The sequence below is a fragment of the Amblyraja radiata genome, chromosome 3 (genome assembly GCF_010909765.2).
Source record: "Amblyraja radiata isolate CabotCenter1 chromosome 3, sAmbRad1.1.pri, whole genome shotgun sequence".
Taxonomy (NCBI): domain Eukaryota; kingdom Metazoa; phylum Chordata; class Chondrichthyes; order Rajiformes; family Rajidae; genus Amblyraja; species Amblyraja radiata.
This window is the reverse complement of record NC_045958.1, coordinates 19,446,206-19,470,927: the sequence shown is the minus strand read 5'-3', so window position 1 is coordinate 19,470,927 and position 24,722 is coordinate 19,446,206. Positions and strand designations below refer to the sequence as shown.

General features: G+C 42.8%; 1 protein-coding gene and 1 long non-coding RNA gene across 3 annotated transcripts in view; one reads left to right on the top strand and one right to left on the bottom strand.

The window, feature by feature from the left end:
* The window catches only part of fer (FER tyrosine kinase), a 146,358-nt gene that overhangs the window by 57,328 nt on the left and 64,308 nt on the right, over positions 1–24,722 (bottom strand). Inside the window, exons 6-10 of one of the 2 annotated variants that reach the window (XM_033017394.1) lie at positions 23,182–23,319; positions 22,596–22,715; positions 18,996–19,118; positions 13,369–13,558; positions 145–285 (exon numbers count right to left, since the gene is read on the bottom strand). In XM_033017394.1, the coding sequence (XP_032873285.1) occupies positions 271–285; positions 13,369–13,558; positions 18,996–19,118; positions 22,596–22,715; positions 23,182–23,319 (586 nt within the window). In that variant the 3' untranslated portion in view covers positions 145–270. Of the gene's footprint in view, positions 1–144; positions 286–13,368; positions 13,559–18,995; positions 19,119–22,595; positions 22,716–23,181; positions 23,320–24,722 lie in introns of those variants that run through there. The other variant, XM_033017393.1, reaches the window with a different exon arrangement.
* LOC116970829 lies at positions 51–17,133 on the top strand. Its single transcript, XR_004411329.1, has 3 exons — positions 51–61; positions 1,141–1,144; positions 16,915–17,133. It is a non-coding gene; the product is annotated as an uncharacterized LOC116970829 (long non-coding RNA).

The window sequence follows — 24,722 nt, the reverse complement described above, 5'->3', positions numbered from 1 at the left end:
TTATAATAAAAATGAATTTACGACTCATGGCAAATTTGGAAAGAGAATGGTCTGGATAAAGGTACCCACCCCCCAACCAAAAAAAAAAAATCAGCAAATAGTTCAAAGAAAGATAAACTAAAAATTTAAATTAAAAAATTACAATTGTTATGCCACAGAGATTTATTATAATTTTAATTTAATACGTAACTGCAGTTTGATGCAAAACTCAGATTATACCGGCTGAGGATTTAACAACATCAAAAAATTGAGGAGTTGCTGCTTTTTATTTTAGCATTTCTGCGGCTGAAACAATGGCACAAATAATTTCATAGAAAGTTACACCGAGACAAAACAGAAACTGGAACAGAAAATTGCAAACTAAAAACCAGAATTTATAAACTGCTTTTAATGCAGCAACAGACAATTCTCTGAATAATATTACACTTTTCTTAATATAGTTTCTAGAACCGCAACTTAAGTCTTGGAAATAATGTAACTATTTTGCAAGGTATCTATTGTGGACGGTCTAGAATAAACCAAGAAAAACAATATAAAACTTGAGTGATCAGAAAGACACTATAAGTCATGAGAATACTCTCAAATAATGTGTCTCTGATTTTAAGTGTAAAGATGCCTATACAGTGTATGTGTGTATCTGTGCTTCATCCTTCTTCGTTTTCTGTTTCTGTTCATGTTTTAAAGTTAGCTTATAAAAGATCTATCAATTCAGATGAAAGATAGAAATCTGAAATTTCAGGCAATATGTTCCATACCTACTGTATGGCCAATGTCAACGCTTCCTACATTATTTTTTGTTATTTTGTTTTCCCCCCCTTGATTTTAAACTAATTTGGGCTGCAGGAAGTCATATATAAACAATATTGAAATGTTCGAATAGGGATGAGGTAACACCACAATAATACTTAACCATTTAATTTATGAAAAAGCCCTTCTGTATCTAAGTTGAGACTCCAAAAATCTTAGCCAGCAAACAACATTTTAGAAAATGAGTAATGGAACATCATTACCAGGATATGACTTCATTGCCATAATTTATGGCAAACTGGTGTCAAGCAGAGAAAGGAGAAGGATGGGGAAGTAACATGAAATAATAGTGAAAACAAGAGTTATTTTATGATATCAGGTTGAGCTTTTTAGTTTAGTTAACAGATACAACATGGATCACCCGTTCACACTAGTTCTATGTTTTTCCATCTGTCACTCCCAACACACTGGGGCAATTTACAGAGGTTGATTAATCTACATACCCACATGACTTTGCGTTTGGGAGGAAATCAGAGCACTTGTAGGAAAGTCACATGGTCACAGGGAGAATGTGCAAACTCCATACAGACAGCACCCAAGATCAGGATCGAACCCGGAACTCTGGTGCTGTGAGGCAGCAGCTCTACCAGCTGTGCCAATGTGCTGTCGTTGGCTAAGCTCGGATGTCTCTGGGTATATAAAAGTTTGAAGTGTTTTACTACTATATGTCCTTGTAACTGCATATGAGGACTAGTTCTTCCAAAAAAGCAAAATTATTTTTCCAAGCACCTAATTGATTTCCTAACTGAGCCTGCTTGTTGGACATAGGAAGATAGCTAGCTTTAAAACATAATTGACTTGTAGATTAAGGACGGTATAAATGCATGCTGCATGCGAGCCCATTGAACCTTGTTGGGCCGGTAGCATGGCAGTATGTAACTGGTGTAACTGACATACAGTTGATGGGTTTAAGAGGCATTATTTTCACGCTTTTTATTGTTATTTTAATAAACGTTTCATTTTTTATCTTATACGGTGAAGGTGTTCTTTCTTCATCAATGATTTGAATTCTTTAAACTTGTTTGTACCATTACATTTTGCCTTCGTTGGGAGGATTCGAACTGTGCAGGGAGCATGAAACGGGGTGTGCAAAGCAAATGTAAAGCATGGAGAATCTGATAGGCAGGTGGCCACCTGTTTTACATTTCCCCACATGGCCTCAGCTCACCCTTAATAATAATAATATATTTTATTATCATTGCACGTCAGTGCAACGAGATTTAGTATGCAGCTCCAACCGATGAGAAAGAAAAGTAAAATAAATAAATAAGCTGTGTGACGTGACCATCCGAGGGAGACAGTCCAGGGGGGATGGGGGGCACTCAGCAGGGCCAGTTCAGAGCCGCTATAGCTCTGGGGATAAAGCTGTTTCTGAATCTGGAGGTTCGGGCGTAGAAGGCCTTGTAACGTCTGCCGGAGGGAAGTAGTTCAAACAGTCCTTTACAGGGGTGTGATGAGTCTTTATGGATGCTGACGGCCTTCCTGAGGCACCGTGTGTGGTAGATGCCCTCCAAGGCTGGTAGCTCTGTCCCAATGATCCTCTGCGCTCTGTGGATGACGCGCTGAAGAGCTCTCCTCTCCGCCTCCGTGCAGCTGAGATACCACACAGAGATGCCATACGTTAATATGCTCTCTGTGGTGCAGTGGTAGAACGTTGTCAGCAGCTGTTGGGGCAGACCAGTCTTTTTTAATGTCCTCAGGAAGAACAGTCGTTGCTGTGCCTTCTTGACCAACGCAGCGGTGTTGGTGGACCATGTGAGGTCCTCTGAAATGTGAGTGCCCAGAAACTTAAAGCTGGACACTCTCTCCACACTTTCCCCGTAAATGGAGATTGGGGCGTATTCTCCATTATGGGACCTCCTGAAGTCAATAATCAGCTCCTTGGTCTTGGAGGTGTTTAGTGACAAGTTGTTGCGTGTGCACCAGTCCGCCAGGTTCTGCACCTCCGCCCTGTATTTTGTTTCATCACCGTTGGTGATCAGCCCAATCACTGTAGTGTCGTCTGCAAACTTCACGATGGTGTTGGTGTCGAATGCAGGAACACAGTCGTGAGTGAAGAGGGAGTAGAGCATGGGGCTTAGCACACAGCCCTGTGGTGTGCCGGTGCTCAGGGTGATAGTGGAGGACAGGTGCGGGCCCAGTCTCACTGCCTGCGGTCGCTCCGTCAGAAAGTTCAGGATCCAATCGCATATCGGCGAGCTGAGGACTAGCTGGTGGAGTTTGGTGGTGAGCATGGTGGGGATGACCGTATTGAATGCAGAGCTATAGTCAACGAAGAGCATCCTCACGTACGTGCCCTGTCTGTCCAGGTGAGTCAGGACAGTGTGAAGAGCCAGAGAGATGGCATCCTCTGTTGATCTATTTGCCCTGTATGCAAATTGATGAGAGTCCAGTGAGGCAGGGATGCTGGATTTGATATGGGAGAGGACCAGCCTTTCGAAGCACTTCATTGGGATTGGAGTTAGGGCAACCGGGCGGTAGTCGTTCAGGTTGGTGACTTTGGACTTTTTCGGCACCGGCACTATGGTGGCTGTTTTCAGGCACTTGGGGACCGTTGCCAGAGATAGAGATAGATTGAAGATTCTCGTGAATACCTCCGCCAGCTGTACAGCACAGTCCTTTAGTACCCTTCCCTGGACTCCATCCGGGCCTGCAGCCTTGCGTGGATTGATCCTACGCAGAGCGCACTGTACCTCCTGAGTGCTCAGTGTTAAGGCCTGTCCCTCCGCCATGGCCGGGGTTATTCCACTCCTGGTGGTGTTGCCAGTTTCGAACCGGGCAAATAAGGTGTTCAGTTCGTTGGCCAGTGTGATATCACCGTGGGGGCAGGCGGGGCTGCTCTTGTAGTCAGTGATGTCCCTGACACCCTGCCACATGCTTCTGGTGTCCGCGGCATTGAAGTGTTCTTCTACCCTTTGCCTGTGGATGTCTTTGGCCTTTTTTATGCCTTTGTTCAGGTTCGACCTGGCCGCACTGTAGGCAGAAGTGTCCCTGGATTTAAAGGCATTCTTGCGTGCCCTTAGCAGATCCTGAACCTCCTTGTTCATCCAGGGTTTCCGGTTTGGGAACATCTTTGAATGAATGAATGAATGAATGAATGAATGAATGAATGAATGAATGAATGAATGAAAACTTTATTGTCATTCAGATATACACCTAGACACAGTGCACCTTGAACGAAATTTCGTTGCATTTGACTCTCCAATCAGGTAAATAGTAAAAGTAAAAGTGCTAGGTGCGTCCATAAAAATGCCTCATGTGCATGGTTCTGTAAAATAAATATATATAAAAAGTTTTTTTTAAAAAGTGTCGATATTTAAAAAGTTCTAGCCTCGGTTTTGTTGATTGTTCAGTAATCTTATGGCCTGGGGGATGAAGCTGTTGCAGAACCTGGTTGTCCCGCTCTTCATGCTGCGGTACCTCCTCCCAGAGTTAAGCAGTATAAACAGTCCGAATTGTGGGTGTGTGGGGGCTCTGGTAATGCCCTTAGCTCTAATCAGACAGCGCTTGTACCCCATGTCCATGATTGAAGGAAGAGAAGTCCCAATGATTTTTTCCGCTGTCCTCACCACTCTCTGAAGGCACTTCCAGTCCGCAGCTGTACAGCTGCCGCACCACGTAGAGATGCAGCTGGTCATGACCGACTCAATTGTGCTTCTGTAGAAAGTGGCGAGGATGGGAGGGTGGAGGTGTAAACTTCTCAACCTGCGGAGGAAGTACAACCGCTGCTGTGCCCGTTTTGCCAGAGATGTAATGTTTGTGGACCAGTTTAAGGTGTCCGTTATATGCACCCCCAGGAACTTGATCTTTTTCACCTGCTCCACTGCTGAGTTGTTGATGCAAAGTGGAGTGTGACTGGGCTGAATTTTCCTTCTGAAATCGACGACAATCTCCTTGGTTTTGTTCACATTTAGGAGAAGGTTGTTCCTGCTGCACCAGCTCACGAGCTGTTCCACCTCCTCTCTATATGCCTGGTCGTCGTTATTGCGGATGAGGCCCACTACTGTTGTGTCATCCGCGTATTTGATGATATGGTTAGTAGTGGACCTGGCGACACAGTCATGTGTCATCAATGTGAAGAGCAGCGGACTCAGGACACAGCCCTGAGGGGATCCGGTGCTCAGTGTGATGACCGAGGAGGTGTTCTTCCCCACCCGCACAGACTGGGGTCTTTCAGAAAGGAAATCCAGGATCCAGTTGCACAGTATGGTATTGAAACCTAGGGGTGCCAGTTTGCTCACCAGATGCTGGGGGATTATCGTGTTAAATGCTGAGCTGAAATCAACAAACAGCATCCGCACGTGGGTGTTCCTCTCCTCCAGGTGTTGTAGGCTCAGGTGGACTACAGAGGAAATAGCATCCTCTGTGGAGCGGTTCGGGCGATAAGCAAACTGGAACGGGTCAAAACTGGAGGGGAGTTTAGAGACCATGTGCTGCTTAATAAGCCTCTCAAAGCACTTCATTATTATTGGTGTGAGTGCTACGGGGCGGTAATTATTCAGGCAGGTTATTGTAGACTTTTTGGGAACTGGTATGATGGTGGCTGTCTTGAAACATGATGGAACAATGGCCTGGTTCAGGGAGATGTTAAAAATGTCTGTCAGAACCAGAGCCAGCTGGTCGGCACATCCCCTAAGCAGACGCCCCGGTATGTTATCCGGTCCGGCTGCCTTTCGCTGGTCAATACCCTCCAGGATTTTGCGGACTTCAGCAGTTTCAAAAGACAGTGTCTGTTCTCCTGGTTGAGGCTCTAATTTCCTCATTGTAGTGGTGTTCAGTGCCTCAAACCTGCCGAAATGATTATTTAGTTCATTTAGAAAGTCTGTGTCATCCTTACAAGACATCTGAGGTGCCTTGTAGTTTGTTATGGCCCGGATGCCTTCCCACATGTTCCTGGTGTTGGTATCATCCTGGAAGAAACCCTGGATTTTCTGTCCGTGGGCGCGCTTTGCTTTCTTAATTTCGCGGTTGAGGTTGGCTCTCGCTGTTCTCAGAGCTCCCAAATCACCAGATTTAAAAGCCGCATTTCGTGCTTTCAGCATGGCACGCACCTCTGCAGTAATCCAAGGTTTGTGGTTGGCCCGGGTTGTGATGTTCCTGATGACAGTGACGTCCTCCATGCACTTCTGTATGTAGCCCGACACTGACATGGCATACTCATCCATATTGATGTTTTCGTTATGAGTGGCTGCTGTCCTGAACATGTCCCAGTCCGTGCACTCAAAGCAGTCCTGGAGTGCTTCTGTAGCTCCCTCAGACCAGACTCTAACCTGCTTCACAGTAGGTTTCTCTCTGATCAGAAGGGGCTTATAGGCTGGGATGAGCATTACAGAGAGGTGGTCAGAGGAGCCGAGGTGAGGCCGGGGTACTGCTCTGAAAGCCTGCTTGATGTTGCTGTAGACCCGGTCCAGCGTATTCTCTCCACGTGTAGCAAAGTCCACATATTGATGGAAATGAGGGAGGACAGTCTTCATGTTGGCCTGGTTAAAGTCCCCAGCAACAATGACAACGCCCTCTGGATGATTCCTTTGCAGCTCACTGATGGAACGGTAGAGAATACGCAGAGCCTCCTTAGTGTTGGCTGCGGGGGGGATGTATACAGCAGTAATGCTAACCACAGTAAACTCCCGTGGCAGATAGAATGGCCTGCATTTCACAGTCAAAAACTCTATGTCCACTGTGACAGTCTCCACACAGTAGTTGCTGTAGGAGAGCACAGTAGATGTGTACTCCTCCAAGTCTACCTCTGTACCACTGGTAGCCTGTTGTGCAAACAGGTCCCAGTCGGTGCGATCAAAGCAGTGCGATTCAGCAACCGTTTCTCTCTTTTCAATGACCCCTGCTAACCTGGAGACGTGTCTCAATGTGAAAGTGATACTGCAAAATGGGTTAATCTAAAAAAGAATTGGCTAACTACACCAGAATTTAATGGTTGAAGAGTTCTTTCTTCAAGCTTGATCAGAATCCTCAAAACCTGTTTGCGTCATTATACACTTGCTATCCGATCTGCTGGATATCATGACATTCTCTTTCATTTCATACTTATGGCAACTGCAATGTTTTATTTCACATCTTCATTTTCTCCTCATACAATTCCTTATATCCACATCACCTCCAGATGGATCAACTGCAATTACCAATTCACTAAACACGCTCAGCTGGCGCCGCCATTTTTTGTGCTACTGAGTCTCTCTTCATTTTCAATCTCACCCATCCCCATTCTCTGAAACCTAAAACAAGTTCCCAATTCTGAAGGAAATGTAATGATCTGCAACGTTAACTCAGCCTGACCTGTTAAGTGTACAGCGTTTTCATATTTTAATTCAAATTTCCAGTATTCATAGGTTTTGCTGTTTGCGTGAAATAACTTTTTGAATTACATTTTTGATGAAGTGCCAGGCGTCTGGTTCAAATAAATAATGAATTTTTTTTAACAAATAGGTGATAATCAGATGCTATATCACTTAGTTGAGATTCAATTATAATATTACATGCTGTATAAAATTATCAAATAGGGATACTGTGGATAGGGTGAGCTGCTTTAAATACCTGGGAGTCCACATCTCTGAGGATATGACATAGACGGACATCACACGCCGCAGCACTCGTGAATAAGGCAAGGCAGCGCCTTTACCACCTCAGGCAATTGAGGAAATTCAGAGTGTCTCCGAGGATCCTCCAGTGCTTCTATTCAGCGGCTGTGGAAAGCATCTTGTCTGGAAATATTACAATCTGGTTTGGGAAATGCTCTGCCCAGGACACGAAGGCTCTGCAGAGAGTAGTGCGTTCGGTCGAACGCACTATGGGAATTTCCCTCGCCCCCCTGCAGGAACTATACATCAGGAGGTGCAACTCCACAGCCAATAAAATCATGGGATTTTCACCCCTGCAACGGACTGTTCCAGCTGCTACGGTCAGGCAAACGCCTCAGTTGCCATGCTGTGAGAATGGAGAGGTTGAGAAGGAGTTTCTTCCCAGAGGCCATTCGGACTGTAAACTCCTATCTCACCAGGGAGTAACCATACTGTATCACTCTACAGATTTTAAAAAAAAATTGCTGTTTTTTTTCCCTTTTTCCGTCTGCCCACAATATTTAGAAACATAGAAACATAGAAATTAGGTGCAGGAGTAGGCCATTCGGCCCTTCAAGCCTGCACCGCCATTCAATATGATCATGGCTGATCATCCAACTCAGTATCCCGTACCCGCCTTCTCTCCATACCCTCTGATCCCCTTAGCCACAAGGGCCACATCTAACTCCCTCTTAAATATAGCCAATGAACTGGCCTCGACTACCCTCTGTGGCAGAGAGTTCCAGAGATTCACCACTCTCTGTGTGAAAAAAGTTCTTCTCATCTCGGTTTTAAAGGATTTCCCCCTTATCCTTAAGCTGTGACCCCTTGTCCTGGACTTCCCCAACATCGGGAGCAATCTTCCTGCATCTAGCCTGTCCAACCCCTTAAGAATTTTATAAGTTTCTATAAGATCCCCCCTCAATCTCCTAAATTCTAGCGAGTACAAGCCGAGTCTATCCAGTCTTTCTTCATATGAAAATCCTGACATCCCAGGAATCAGTCTGGTGAACCTTCTCTGCACACCCTCTATGGCAATAATGTCCTTCCTCAGATTTGGAGACCAAAACTGTACGCAATACTCCAGGTGTGGTCTCACCAAGACCCTGTACAACTGCAGTAGAACCTCCCTGCTCCTATACTCAAATCCTTTTGCTATGAAAGCTAACATACCATTCGCTTTCTTCACTGCCTGCTGCACCTGCATGCCTACTTTCAATGACTGGTGTACCATGACACCCAGGTCTCGCTGCATCTCCCCTTTTCCTAGTCGGCCACCATTTAGATAATAGTCTGCTTTCCTGTTTTTGCCACCAAAATGGATAACCTCACATTTATCCACATTATACTGCATCTGCCAAACATTTGCCCACTCACCCAGCCTATCTAAGTCACCTTGCAGTCTCCTAGCATCCTTCTCACAGCTAACACTGCCCCCCAGCTTAGTGTCATCCGCAAACTTGGAGATATTGCCTTCAATTCCCTCATCCAGATCATTAATATATATTGTAAATAGCTGGGGTCCCAGCACTGAGCCTTGCGGTACCCCACTAGTCACTGCCTGCCATTGTGAAAAGGACCCGTTTACTCCTACTCTTTGCTTCCTGTTTGCCAGCCAGTTCTCTATCCACATCAATACTGAACCCCCAATGCCGTGTGCTTTAAGTTTGTATACTAATCTCTTATGTGGGACCTTGTTGAAAGCCTTCTGAAAGTCCAGATACACCACATCCACTGGTTCTCCCCTATCCACGCTACTAGTTACATCCTCGAAAAATTCTATAAGATTCGTCAGACATGATTTACCTTTTGTAAATCCATGCTGACTTTGTCCAATGATTTCACCACTTTCCAAATGTGCTGCTATCCCATCTTTAATAACTGACTCTAGCAGTTTCCCCACTACCGATGTTAGACTAACTGGTCTGTAATTCCCCGTTTTCTCTCTCCCTCCCTTCTTAAAAAGCGGGGTTACGTTTGCTACCCGCCAATCCTCAGGAACTACTCCAGAATCTAAAAAGTTTTGAAAGATTATTACTAATGCATCCACTATTTCTGGAGCTACTTCCTTAAGTACTCTGGGATGCAGCCTATCTGGCCCTGGGGATTTATCGGCCTTTAATCCATTCAATTTACCCAACACCACTTCCCGGCTAACCTGGATTTCACTCAATTCCTCCAACTCCTTTGACCCGTGGTCCCCTGCTATTTCCGGCAGATTATTTATGTCTTCCTTAGTGAAGACGGAACCAAAGTAGTTATTCAATTGGTCCGCCATATCCTTGTTCCCCATGATCAACTCACCTGTTTCTGACTGCAAGGGACCTACATTTGTTTTAACTAATCTCTTTCTTTTCACATATCTATAAAAACTTTTGCAGTCAGTTTTTATGTTCCCTGCCAGTTTTCTTTCATAATCTATTTTTCCTTTCCTAATTAAGCCCTTTGTCCTCCTCTGCTGGTCTCTGAATTTCTCCCAGTCCTCCGGTATGCTGCTTTTTCTGGCTAATTTGTACGCATCATCCTTCGCTTTGATACTATCCCTGATTTCCCTTGTTATCCACGGATGCACTACCTTCCCTGATTTATTCTTTTGCCAAACTGGGATGAACAATTTTTGTAGTTCATCCATGCAGTCTTTAAATGTCTTCCATTGCATATCCACCGTCAACCCTTTTAGAATTAATTGCTAGTCAATCTTGGCCAATTCACGTCTCATAGCCTCAAAGTTACCTTTCTTTAAGTTCAGAACCATTGTTTCTGAATTAACAATGTCACTCTCCATCCTAATGAAGAACTCAACCATATTATGGTCACTCTTGCCCAAGAGGGCACGTACAACAAGACTGCTAACTAACCCTTCCTCATTACTCAATACCCAGTCTAAAATAGCCTGCTTTCTCGTTGGTTCCTCTACATGTTGATTTAGATAACTATCCCGCATACATTCCAAGAAATCCTCTTCCTCAGCACCCCTGCCAATTTGATTCACCCAATCTATATGTAGATTGAAGTCACCCATTATAACGGTTTTGCCTTTGTCGCACGCATTTCTAATTTCCTGTTTGATACCATCTCCAACTTCACTACTACTGTTAGGTGGCCTGTACACAACACCCACCAGCGTTTTCTGCCCCTTAGTGTTTCGCAGCTCTACCCATACCGATTCCACATCCTCCAAACTAATGTCCATCCTTTCCATTGCGTTAATCTCCTCTCTAACCAGCAACGCTACCCCACCTCCTTTTCCTTTCTCTCTATCCCTCCTGAATATTGAATATCCCTGGATGTTCAGCTCCCAGCCTTGGTCACCCTGGAGCCATGTCTCCATGATCCCAACTATATCATAGTCATTAATAGCTATCTGCACATTCAACTCATCCACCTTATTACGAATGCTCCTTGCATTGAGACACAAAGCCTTCAGGCTTGTTTTTACAACACTCTTACCCCTTATACAATTATGTTGAAAAGTGGCCCTTTTTGATTTTTGCCCTGGTTTTGTCTGCCTGCCACTTTTACTTTTCACCTTGCTACCTATTGTTTCTACCCTCATTTTACACCCCTCTGTCTCTACGCTCACACATTTAAGAAACCCTTTCCCTTTAACTCCATCCTCCACTATCCCATTCGACACCCCACCCCCCTTATTCAGTTTAAAACCACCCGTGTAGCAGTGGCAAACCTGCCTGCCAGAATGCTGGTCCCACACCTGTTAAGATGCAATTCTTCCCTTTTGTACAGTTCCCCCTTACCCCAAAACAGATCCCAGTGATCTAAGAATCTAAATCCCTGCCCCGTGCACCAGTTCCTCAGCCACACGTTCAGGTCCCGTATCTCCCTGTTCCTGCTCTCGCCAGCACGAGGAACTGGAAGCACACCGGAGATAACAACCCTGGAGGTCCTGCTTTTTCCGAGCTCTCTAAAGTCACGCTGTAGAATATTCATCCCCTTCTTTCCGACATCGTTTGTGCCGACATGCACTACCACTTCCGGATGTTCACCTTCGCCCTTGAGGATTTTCTACACTCTGTCCGTGACATCCTGGATCCTGGCACCAGGAAAGCAGCACACCATCCTCGCATCCCGTCTGTTGCCGCAGAAACCCCTGTCCGTACCTCTCACAATGGAGTCTCCCACTACAATGGCGTTGCCTGCCTTAGGCCTTTTTGGTTTTGGCTCAACAGCCCTATTCGCATCACAAGCCAGTCCGCCGCCCAGTGTAAACACCTCTTCTGTCCCGACAGCTTCTAAGTGGGTGAATCTGTTCACAAGAGGTACAACACCCGGGGACGTTGGCATTCCATGCTTCCCTCCCGTTCTCACTGTCTCCCACCTTCTCTCTTCCAGTACCTTAGGTGTAACAATCGTACTGTAGGACTTGTCGAGGAACTACTCCGTTTCTCGGACGAACCGGAGGTCATCCACTTGCTTCTCAAGTTCCCCAACACGGCCCTTCAGGAGCTCTACCTGGATGCACTTCTCGCATTTGTAGCAGCCAGAGGCACCAGCGGTGTCCTTGACCTCCCACATACTGCAAGCATCGCACTGAATCAGCTTGCCTGACATCTTCTTTCGTCTCTACCTCTCAAGCGTATTGCGTGGTCTCCTCTCCTCAGCCTCCTCGCCAAAGACTCACACTTTTCTCACAATTCCTCAGTTTTCAACTGTTTTCCCGGCACTGACTCACTTCTCTCCTCCCACTTGGGCTACAGCCAATCAGTCGTATCTCTTGCTTAACTCCTGCTGCTGTTGCTCCCAAATCTACAGCAGTTCTGAGTAAAGTCTGCCTGTCCTTGGCCTCTACTTTAACTGTTTTCACTTCTCTCCTCCCACTTGGGCTAGAGCCAATCAGTCGTATCTCTTGCAAAACTCCTGCTGCAGTTGCTCCCAAATCTACAGCAGTTCTGAGTAAAGTCTGCCTGTCCTTGGCCACTACTTTAACTGTTTTCACTTCTCTCCTCCCACTTGGGCTAAAGCCAATCAGTCGTATCTCTTGCTAAACTCCTGCTGCTGTTGCTCCCAAAACTACAGCAGTAGCTGTAATATGAAAAAGAATATGTGATTCTGTTACATTCTGTTTGTAGTTTGTTTGGTTGTTTGTTTGTTTGTCTTTTTGCACAAAGTCTGCGAGCATTGCCACTTTTCATTTCACTGCACATCTCGTATGTGTATGTGACAAATAAACTTGACTTGACTCAATTATATGCTGTATAAAATCTTCAGAATGCGAGTCATAATTTAATTTGTAGCTTTAAATATTACTTCTACTTCTATCTTAAATATTCTCATATGCTGAGAGAATGGAGCAGCTGGGCTTGTACACTCTGGAATTTAGAAGGATGAGAGGGTATCTCATTGAAACATATAAGATTGTTAAGGGTTTTGACATGCTATAGGCAGGAAACATGTTCCCGATGTAGGGGGAGTCCAGAACCAGGGGCCACAGTTTAGGAAAAGGAGTAAGCCATTTAGAACGGAGACGAGGAAACACCTTTTCTCACAGAGTGTGGTGAGTCTGTGGAATTCTCTGCCTCAGAGGGCGGTGGAGGCAGGTTCTCTGGATGCTTTCAAGAGAGAGCTAGATAGGGCTCTTAAAAATAGCGGAGTCAGGGGATATGGGGAGAAGGCAGGAACGGGGTACTGATTGGGGATGATCAGCCATGATCACATTGAATGGTGGTGCTGGCTTGAAGGGCCGAATGGCCTACTCCTGCACCTATTGTCTATTATAATTAAGATGGCTTTTTATTTCTCCATAAATTTATTTTGCAAGTAATAATCTGTAACATTTTACATTTATAACTCTTTTATAAAATAGGTATTTATTATCCTGCCTAATCAAATGTATTGATATATACTACCCCCAAATGCATTTGATAGATCAGGTAAAAAGACTAATGATATTTTCTAATTTGGCTTATTTTTTGCATCAGTTATTAAACATGAATAAATATCAGTGCAGGATGTAATATATATTTAAGCCTACCATTGAAGTGATAGATCTTGCATCATCTTCATAGGCCAGCACTGGAGGTGGTTCCTTCCCATCATTCTCTTTGACCGTATGATCCAATAAATCTTTCTGGGCAAAGAGTTTAACTTCAGTACACTTCATCTGCTGAACATTTTGTCTCAGCTCATCCAGTGCCTGCTTCTGACTCAGCAATAGCACAATGCTGGTGGAAAGAAATTTTGAATTAATTTTACGTTCATCATTTCACATTCTGAAAGAGCCAAACAGCATGCAATGAAAATAACCTTTCCTTAAAAGAACTCATCCAGAATTAACACCCATCACAAAATAAACAAAAGTTAATAGTTTTTTAAAATATATTACTACATTCAAGACAAAACTAGGAAAGTTAGGAAAAACAATTGGGGGATTTCAGTTAGATAAGGAAACCAGTGAAAGTACACCTTTTAACCCTTTGAACCGAAAAAGCTAAGAGTAGATTGAACAGTCTTTCCAAATAAAAGGTTTGGTGCAAGTGAATAAAGAGGAACAGTGGAATTTTAAGTTGCAAATGGTTAATTAATCATAATAACAATAACACCAATTAACAAGGTAACTGGCCAAAAACAAAAAGATTTTTATTTTTTAAACACAGGAAATTATGATTTGAGATTCATTGCCCAAAAGACTGATGAAAGAAAATGTAATGATATCTTTCAGCAGAAAATGGAAGAAGAGGAATTTCTAGCACCCTGTGGAAGATGTTAATAATTGGCTGGCCCATACATAATAGAACAAATTACCTCCTCCTTGAAAACTGATTCTATGATTATGTTGTACGATTCCATGAATCTACGTTCGTGCAGTGTGGAGATTTCAGGGAACTCCAAAGTACAGACAACATATAAACATGAAAGAAGCTAATTAGAGACCAGGGAAGGAGATGATATTGTAGGTTTAACTGCAGAGGCGTTTTGATTCCCCACCTGTAAGATTTTTGAGCAGAGCTATTCTTTAGATGGCCACAATCTATGAAATGAGATAGGTTGGTGTAATTTTGATAGGCATATGGTGGGAAAGATAGGCTGAAACCATTATTGGACCAAAACACAGGTAGTGGTTGAAGGATAGTACATTTCCTTTTTGCTGCCAAAATGGATGATTTCAAATTTTTCCACATTATATTCCATCCCTCACCCATTCACTTAATGTGTCTATGCACCCCTGAAATATCTCTGCATCCTCCTCATAGAACTTCAACAAATCCTCTTTCTGAAGATTTTAACAGTGCTGCTCTTGAACTTGACAGTAGTAAGTATACTGGACAATTATTATTATTTTTTTAATTTTCCTTCCTTCTGTCAGTTATTTACCAGGAAGGAAACCAGAGTGCAACAGGACATGCATCTAATCAGCATTGCAACACGCTGCAGTAATGTGCTATATATAATTACATCAATATGCTGACATCAGACAACTCGATCAGACTCTTCTTTATCTCAAGTGCATGAAACAACAAATTTAGGAAGTTAAGCAGGTGTGGAAACCCCAGAAAGTCTGTTGGTAAATGGGAAGCAAAAACATTGCACTGATTTAAAAGGCTCTATTTTTTCAAACCACCACCCCCACCCCCACTGCCTCCTCCCCCAAATCTTAAAGAAACGTATAAAATTATAAAAGGAATGGACAAGCAGGAAAATGTTCCCAATGTTGGGGCAGTCCAGAACCAGGGGCAACAGTCTAAGAATAAAGGGGAGGCCATTTAAAACTGAGATGAGAAAAAACATTTTCACGCAGAGTTGTGAATTTGTGGAATTCTCCGCCACAGAAGGCAGTAGAGGCCAATTCACTGGATGAATTTAAAAGAGAGTTTGATAGAGCTCTAGAGGCTAGCAGAATTAAGGGATATGGGGAGAAGGCTGGCACAGGTTACTGATTATGGATGATCAACCATGATCACAATGAATGGCAGTGCAGACTCGAAGGGCCAAATGGCCTCCTCCTGCAGCTATTTTCTATGTTTCTATGTTTCTAATGCTCCAGAACACATTTTCTGTATATTTAAAAAGATAGCAGCAAAACACTTAGTAGGATTTGCAGAAAACGTCCAGTTGGCTGATGGGATTTGTTTTTAAAATACTGGACGAGTTGTGCAAAACCTAAGCAAAACACCACTGACAAAATGTAACTAAAAATGCAGAATCGTTGAGCAAGTTAAACAGTATCAAGAGGAAACTAAATTTGATGTTTCTGAAAAAGCATCATGTACCCAAAGCAATACTATTTATTCCCATCACAGATGTAATTTGATTTTCTCTATTGTAACAGCATTTTTGGGGGGCTTGCTGTGCAAGACCTAATGAAAAAAGTCAATCAACTTTGGAAAATATTGGTAAAATTTAAAGATTGTCACATAATTTAAAAGCAGATATTCCTATCAGACTAGTATAGCATTTCCAAGTCTTTTCGAATGTTATAGCTGGGCTATTTAGTTTAGATTACAGAAGGATCCTTGCTGCTTTGAAATTAAAAGCATATCCAGTAAATGTATATTAAGTAAAATTCTGATACTGAATCAAGAATAGACAGAAAACTCTTCTGAAAGTTCTTTCACACACTGGATCATCACTGTGGCACAAGACGTTTCCTTCAGATTTGAAATTCAAGAGAACATTGAAACATAGAAAATAGGTGCAGTAGGCCATTCGGCCCTTCGAGCCTGCACCGCCATTCAATATGATCATGGCTGATCATCCAACTCAGTATCCCATCCCTGCCTTCTCTCCATACCCCCTGATCCATTTAGCCACAAGGGCCACATCTAACTCCCTCTTAAATATAGCCAATGAATTGGCCTCAACTACCTTCTGTGGCAGAGAATTTCACAGATTCACCACTCTCTGTGTAAAAAATGATTTTCTCATCTCGGTCCTAAAAGACTTCCCTCTTATCCTTAAACTGTGACCCCTAGTTCTGGACTTCCCCAACATCGGGAATAATCTTCCTGCATCTAGCCTGTCCAACCCCTTAAGAATTTTGTAAGTTTCTATAAGATCCCCCCTCAATCTTCTAAATTCTAGCGTGTACAAGCCGAGTCTATCCAGTCTTTCTTCGTGACAGTATAAGTCATTTATTAAATTAATTTATTGATCACGAGATGAATGAATAAATAAACATTACTTTAATAAATTTTTTTGGAAAAGGGCACTATAATTTTCTTTTTTGTTTAACTACAGGACTTTTCCTCCACTCAGAAAATCTGATATCATTAAGAGTTGTTGAACCTATTCAGTTGGAGTGGATGTTAGTGGAGTGGCTATTACTATGGAGAAGATGCTTGGAAAGCTGAAAGGGCTGAAGGTGGATGTCACTTGGACCAGATGGACTGCACCCTTGGGTTCTGAAAGAGATGGCTTTAGAGATTGTGGAGGCATGATAGTGATATTTCAAGAATCACTAGAGTCAGTAGTGGTTCCAGACAATTGAAAAATTGCCAATATTACCCCGCTGCACTAGAAGGGAGCAAAGCAGAATAGTGGGAACTATAGACCAGTTAGTCTGACTTTGGTGGTTGGTAAGATTTTAGAGTCCATTATAAAGGATGAGGTTGCAGAGTAGTTAGAAGTTCCCGATAAAATATGCCAAAGTCAGCATGGCTTTGTGAAGGGGAGGTCTTGCCTGCAAAATTTGCTGGAATTCTTTGAAGAAGTAAATGGCAGAACACCCAAATGAGTGAGTCAGTAGAATCTGTATACCTAGATTTTCAGAAAGCCGTTGATAAGGTGCCACATGGGAGGCTACTAAAGAAGATGAGAGCCCATGATATCAAAGGGCAGACACCAGCATGGATATCAGGTTGGCTGGATGGCAGAAGGCAAAGAGTGGCAATAAAGCGGAACTTTTCTGGTTGGCTGCCAGTGACTAGCGGAGTTCCGCAGGGCTCAGTGCTGGGGCCGTTGCTCTTCACGTCATAAGTTAATGATTTAGATGAGGAGATTGAAGGCTTTGTGGCCAAGTTTGCAGATGATACACAAATAGGTGGAGGGGCAGGTAGTGTAGAGAAAGCAGGGACTCTGCAGAAGGACTTGGACAGGTTGGGAGAGTGGGCGGAGAAGTGGCAGATGGAATATAGCGTAGCAAAGTGTGGCGTAATGCATTTTGGTAGTAGGAATAAAGACATAGATTATTTTCTAAATGGGAAGAAAATCCAGAAATCGGTGCAAAGGGACTTGGGAGTGCGGATGCAGGATTCCCAAAAAGTTAATCTGCATGTCGAATCGGTAGTAAAGAAATCAAACGCAATGCTAGCATTTATTTCGAGAGGGCTTTTATACAAAAACAGGGATGTAACGCTGAGGCTCTATAAGGCGCTGGTCAGGCTGCATTTGGAATATAGCGAGCAATTTTGGGCATCATATCTGAGGAAGGATGTGCTGGCTCTAGAGAGGGTTGCAGAGGAGGTTTTTCAAAAATGATCCCAGCAATGAATAGGTTAACATATGATGAGCGTTTGATGGCACGGGGCTGTATTCACGGGAGTTTAGAAGTATGGGGGGGGGGGGGGGAGACCCTCATTGAAACGTACAGAATAGTAAAAGACTTGGATAGAGTGGATGTGGAGAGGATGTTTCCACTAGTGGGAGAGTCTAGGATCAGAGATCATAGCCTCAGAATTAAAGGATGTTCTTTTAGGAAGGAGATGAGGAGACATTTCTTCAGTCAGAGGGTGGTGAATCTGTGGAATTATTTGCCACAGAAGGCTGTGGAGGCAAAGTCAGTGGATATATTTAAGGCAGAGATAAATAGATTATTGATTAGTACGGGTGTCAGAGGTTATGGGAGAAGGCAGGAGAATGGGGTTAGGAGGGAGAGATAAATCAGCCATGATTGAGTGGCGGAGTAGTCTAGGGCCAAATGGCCTAATTCTACTCCTATCACATGATTTTATGATCTTAATGCACATGAATTTCTGAAAAAAGAAAACATGGGGGATACTCAGCAGATCAGGCAGCATCTGTGGAGAAACAGAGTGACATTTTAGACTGCAGAAACAAGGAACCGCAGACGCTGGTTTACGAACAATGACACAAAGTGCTGGTGTAACTCAGCGGGTCAGGCAGTATCCTGGAGAACATAGATAGGTAAAATTTTGGGTCGGGACCTTACTTCAGATGGATTCCATTTCTATTTCTGAAGACATATAAAATTATTAAGGGATTGGACACGCTAGATGCAGGAAACATGTTCCCAATGTTGGGGGAGTCCAGAACCAGTGGCCACAGTTTAAGAATGTAGGGTAAGCCATTTAGAACTGAGATGAGGAAAAACATTTTCACCCAGAGATGTCAATTTGTGGAATTCGCTGCCAAATAAGGCAGAGCAGGCAGACTCACTAGATGCTTTAAAAAGAGTGTTAGATAGAGCTCTTAAAGATAGCGGAGTCAAAGGATATGGGGAGAAGGCAGGAACGGGGGTGCTGATAGTGGATGATCAGCCATGTTCACATTGAATGGCAGTGCTGGCTCGACGGTCCGAATGGCCTACTTCTGCACCTATTGTCTATTGTCTATATTATAATTCCAAGTTTATAAAATTATGATAGATTTGGCAAGCTATCTACTCATTCATAGTAACTTGGTGCTCGAGTATTTGCTACTTACTCAGATTTCTTTTCGCATGCCATTTTGGTTTCATCAATTTTTTTCTCAAGTTCGGTCATGATTTCTTCCTTGTTCGTAATGGTTTGTTGAGTCTGGATTAAGTCTTCAGTTGTTGTTTTTAGCCTGTTAATTGAAAGAGAAAAATAGAATGTGAGAATTTCCACTGGCAATGGAACCAAAATTGAAATAGAAAAGCTGGACCTTGCAGGAATACCAAAATGGACACTTGTGGTGCAAATGTACACATGTGAACACTTGCCATAGATCAACAGAGACTTGCCAAACAAAATAGAAAATTCAAGTTTCAGATTCCAATCTTTGGCAAATCTGATCATACAATGTGTTTAGCGTGCAAATGGCTCTAGAATCTTAAATTATTAAGTAAACGTCTGTTCTCAAAGAATGCTGAAAGACATCCTGGAAGTTTACACAAGTGTGCATGTACAATACAGATGGGCTCAAATGTGATTCTACCACATTTGAGATACAAATTAATATTCATCCAAGACAGTTGAACAATGAGCAAGGTGGAAAATAAGCCCCTTAAAACCCCACTGGAAATTGATTTCCTCCCTGAATTATAAAATTGATTTGGCCATCATTGGTTAGTAATTATTGTGATAGATACCTCTTATTGAGGTATAAAAATCATGAGGGGAATAGATAGGGTGAATGCACAGCGTCTTTTACCCAGAGTAGGGGAATCAAGAACCAGAGAACATAGGTTTAAAGTAAGAAGGGAATGATTTAATGGGAACTTGAGGAACAACCTTTTCACACAAAGGGTGGTGGGTAAATGGGACGAGTTACCAGATGAAGTCATTGAGGCAGGCACTACAACAACATTTAAAAGACTTGCACAGGTATAAGCATAGGTTAGTTTAAGAATAGAATACAGTTTAGAGATACAGTGGCTTGCAAAAGTTTTCATACCCCTTGAACTTTTCCACATTTTGTCACGTAACAACCACAAACGTAAATGTATTTTATTGGGATTTTATGTGATAGACCAACACAAAGTGGTGCATAATTGTGAAGTGGAAGGAAAATGATACATGGTTTTCATTTTTTTTTACAAATAAAAAACTGAAAAGTGTGGCGTGCAAAAGTATTCAGCCCCCCTGAGTCAATACTTTGTAGAACCACCTTTCGCTGCAATTACAGCTGCAAGTCTTTTGGGGTATGTCTCTACCAGCTTTGCACATCTAGAAACTGAAATTATTGCCCATTCTTCTTTGCAAAATAGCTCAAGCTCAGTCAGATTGGATGGAGAACGTCTGTGAACAGCAATTTTCAAGTCTTGCCAGAGATTCTCAATTGGATTTAGGTCTGGACTTTGACTGGGCCATTCTAACACATGAATATGCTTTAGAAACATAGAAACATAGAAATTAGGTGCAGGAGTAGGCCATTCGGCCCTTCGAGCCTGCACCGCCATTCAATATGATCATGGCTGATCATCCAACTCAGTATCCCGTACCTGCCTTCTCTCCATACCCTCTGATCCCCTTAGCCACAAGGGCCACATCTAACTCCCTCTTAAATATAGCCAATGAACTGGCCTCGACTACCCTCTGTGGCAGAGAGTTCCAGAGATTCACCACTCTCTGTGTGAAAAAAGTTCTTCTCATCTCGGTTTTAAAGGATTTCCCCCTTATCCTTAAGCTGTGACCCCCTTGTCCTGGACTTCCCCAACATCGGGAGCAATCTTCCTGCATCTAGCCTGTCCAACCCCTTAAGAATTTTATAAGTTTCTATAAGATCCCCTCTCAATCTCCTAAATTCTAGAGAGTATAAACCAAGTCTATCCAGTCTTTCTTCATAAGAAAGTACTGACATCCCAGGAATCAGTCTGGTGAACCTTCTCTGCACTCCCTCTATGGCAATAATGTCCTTCCTCAGATTTGGAGACCAAAACTGTACGCAATACTCCAGGTGTGGTCTCACCAAGACCCTGTACAACTGCAGTAGAACCTCCCTGCTCCTATACTCAAATCCTTTTGCTATGAAAGCTAACATACCATTCGCTTTCTTCACTGCCTGCTGCACCTGCATGCCTACTTTCAATGACTGGTGTACCATGACACCCAGGTCTCGCTGCATCTCCCCTTTTCCTAGTCGGCCACCATTTAGATAATAGTCTGCTTTCCTGTTTTTGCCACCAAAATGGATAACCTCACATTTATCCACATTATACTGCATTGCCAAACATTTGCCCACTCACCCAGCCTATCCAAGTCACCTTGCTGTCTCCTAGCATCCTCCTCACAGCTAACACTGCCCCCCAGCTTAGTGTCATCCGCAAACTTGGAGATATTGCCTTCAATTCCCTCATCCAGATCATTAATATATATTGTAAATAGCTGGGGTCCCAGCACTGAGCCTTGTGGTACCCCACTAGTCACTGCCTGCCATTGTGAAAAGGACCCGTTTATGGCTTTTTTTCAACAATGGCTTTCTTCTTGCCACTCTTCCATAAAGGCCCGATTTGTGGAGTGCACGACTAATAGTTGTCCTGTGGACAGATTCTCCCACCTGAGCTGTGGATCTCTGCAGCTCCTCCAGAGTTACCATGGGCCTCTTGGCTGCTTCTCTGATCAATGCTCTCCTTGCCCGGCCTGTCAGTTTAGGTGGACGGCCATGTCTTGGTAGGTTTGCAGTTGTGCCATACTCTTTCCATTTTCGGATGATGGATTGAACAGTGCTCCGTGAGATGTTCAAAGCTTGGGATATTTTTTTATAACCTAACCCTGCTTTAAACTTCTCCACAACTTTATCCCTGACCTGTCTGATGTGTTCCTTGGGCTTCATGATGCTGTTTGTTCACTAATGTTCTCTAACAAACCTCTGAGGCCTTCACAGAACAGCTGTATTTATACTGAGATTAGATTATACACAAGTGGACTCTATTTACTAATTAGGTGACTTCTGAAGGCAATTGGTTGCACTGGATTTTATTTAGGGGTATCAGAGTAAAGGGGGCTGAATACTTTTGCACGCCACACTTTTCAGTTTTTTATTTGTAAAAATATTTGAAAACCATGTATCATTTTCCTTCCACTTCACAATTATGCGCCACTTTGTGTTGGTCTATCACATAAAATCCCAATAAAATACATTTACGTTTGAGGTTGTAACGTGACAAAATGTGGAAAAGTTCAAGGGGTATGAAAACTTTTGCAAGCCACTGTATATAGGCCAAACACGAGCAAATGAGACTACCTTAGATGGGCACCTTGGTTGGCATGGACGAGTTGGTCCAAAGGGCCTGTTTCCATGCTGTATGAGTCTATGACTCTTACGATTAATTAATCTCAGACAAAGAAAACATTCGTGTTTTGTACCCAATGCTCAGTATGCTTCCTTTCAGTCTCTTAACACCAATTTTTAGTTTCAAACTTGAAGTATAAATACTTTGTATAAACAAAATGAGCTTAGATTTGAATAGTAGATTACTTTTTATAACTGTTCTCAGAAACAAAAATAAGTACTAACTAAGCTAGTGGTGAAAAAATATCAAAGGTCCAAATTATTTATTTCAAAAATGTTGAGAGACTGCAAAGCGTTGGTAAGATCTGAAGAACACAATCTGAAACTTACGTTGTCTGTAAACTTTCTGCTGTTAAATTGTTCCACAAGATATCATTGGATTGAACATTTTCCATTTCTTCTAATAATAAAATGTCAAACTCAATACATGCCTCCCTAATTGGCTGTGACCTGCAAGAGAAGTCATACATTGAAAATAAATGGAGGCATTTGTTAGGTACCTTTCACTGCTTTTTGCAAACGTATTTGCTAAGTATTTGAATGTGAATGTAAAATATAAAATATACCATTCATTTTTGTTTTAATTTCCAGAGTTTTCAATTTTAATTTAACTTCAGAATTGCAAGATTTTGGAATCAATTCTTCAAGCCAGCACCTAGGCACAATCTATCCTAACACGTCAGGGAAGTCCAACCTTTCAGATTTGTTCATACCGACATAAAAAGATCATCCCAACATTATGCAGAGCGGTGACATATAGAGAACAATGTCTAATCCTCAGTTCTGATCATAAAGAGTGATCAGTTGTCATTTATCTCAATATGATGTGGGGTTTTGTTTCACACAGACAAATTTCTACATTTTCTGCTATCTATATCAAGATGTTTTTAGTACTGGATCGCAGAATATACATTACCTGTGATTTTCAATGAAGTGGCTGTACTCTGAAGTGGGGTTGATTTCTTCAACAGAATTTAGGACATCCTTGTGGATATTTACTATCTGTTCTGTCACAAGACTAGTTATGTTTACGTATTCTTCTAGAATTCCCTTTCTATGGAGGGAAGTGAAAACAAAACAAAGTTACCAAAGAGGGCAACAATATTTCACAAATGATCAATTTTAGTATAAAAATACTTTGCTGCCCCTTTGTTGATGACTATAAAGGTTCAAAGGTCTGTTTATTGTCACGTGTGCCAATTAAGGTACAATGAAACTCGAATTACCAATATTCTATGAAGAAACTTGTACTACCATTTTGGTCAGTGTGAATTCCTCCACATCAAAATATCCCAGATCTTACTGCTGAAGCTCAAAGACAGTATTAAAGTAAGTATAGGTAGTTCTGCTATAACGCGATAGTTGTGTTCTGAAGAAACCTTATGTATTAGAAATGTGTGTTATAAAGGCAATTGTGTAAATGAGGGAAGGAGAGTTAGTGGCAAGAGGGTTTCAAACTTGAAAGTTATTTTAAAATAACATTTATTTTTGTTACTGGAAGCTAAAAATACTAAACGTTGTATGTTACATTGTTTAATGGAATATTATTACACAATTGCCAATACAAGCGATCGCTTGGCAATTTCAATTACCAGATGCAGTTAACTTAGCAGCTGTGTTCTTAAGAGACAATGGTGTCTGATTACTGTAGGGAAGTGGGAGATTGTAACCTTCACGTGGTCCACCATGTTTCGACTAATGCAATCAAGTCGACGTGCACAAACAAATACAAGTAGAACAAGTTGACCTACAACTTTGAGCTGTGCACACCATATGCAAGAAGAAGACTGTGTGGAAGTTAAGGACCTGTCCCACTTTCCCGAGTTATTCACGAATTCTCCCGAGTTATTCACAAATTCTCCCGAGTTATTCACAAATTCTCCCGAGTTTTCAAACTCGCAGAATGTTCGTAACAAGTCCGTAGGAGGCCATAGGAGCCTGTGGATATATCGTAGCGGCTCGTTATGCCAGCCATAAGTACTCGGGGCATCAGGTAAGTCGGGACGTTTTTTCAGCATGATGAAAAATGCCCACGAGTAAAAAAAATAGCCCCGAGTACCCCCCTATATCCCCCCCTCTCTCTCTTGGGAGTGGTGAGTATTGGGACCTATTGGTGAGTGTTGGAGCCCTTCCCTGTGACACCGCGCGCCCCCCCCCCCACCCCTCAATCTCTATCCCCCTCCCTCTCTACCCCCTCCCCCTCCCCCTCCACCTCCCCCTCATCCTCTCCCTCTCTTACCCACTCCCCAGCCGCGCCTGCGCAGTTGGGGGCTATGTGTGAGTGGATAAGGCGGGGGATGGGGTAAAAGGAGCGAATGAATAATAATATAATATCAAGGGTTAGTGTGTGTGGGGGGGGGGGTGGTTAGTGTATGACACTGAAGGCCCCCCCCCCCCCTCGCAACCGCGAGTTGAGGGGACGGGACCCAACGTGTCCCACTTAGTCTAGTACTGTTT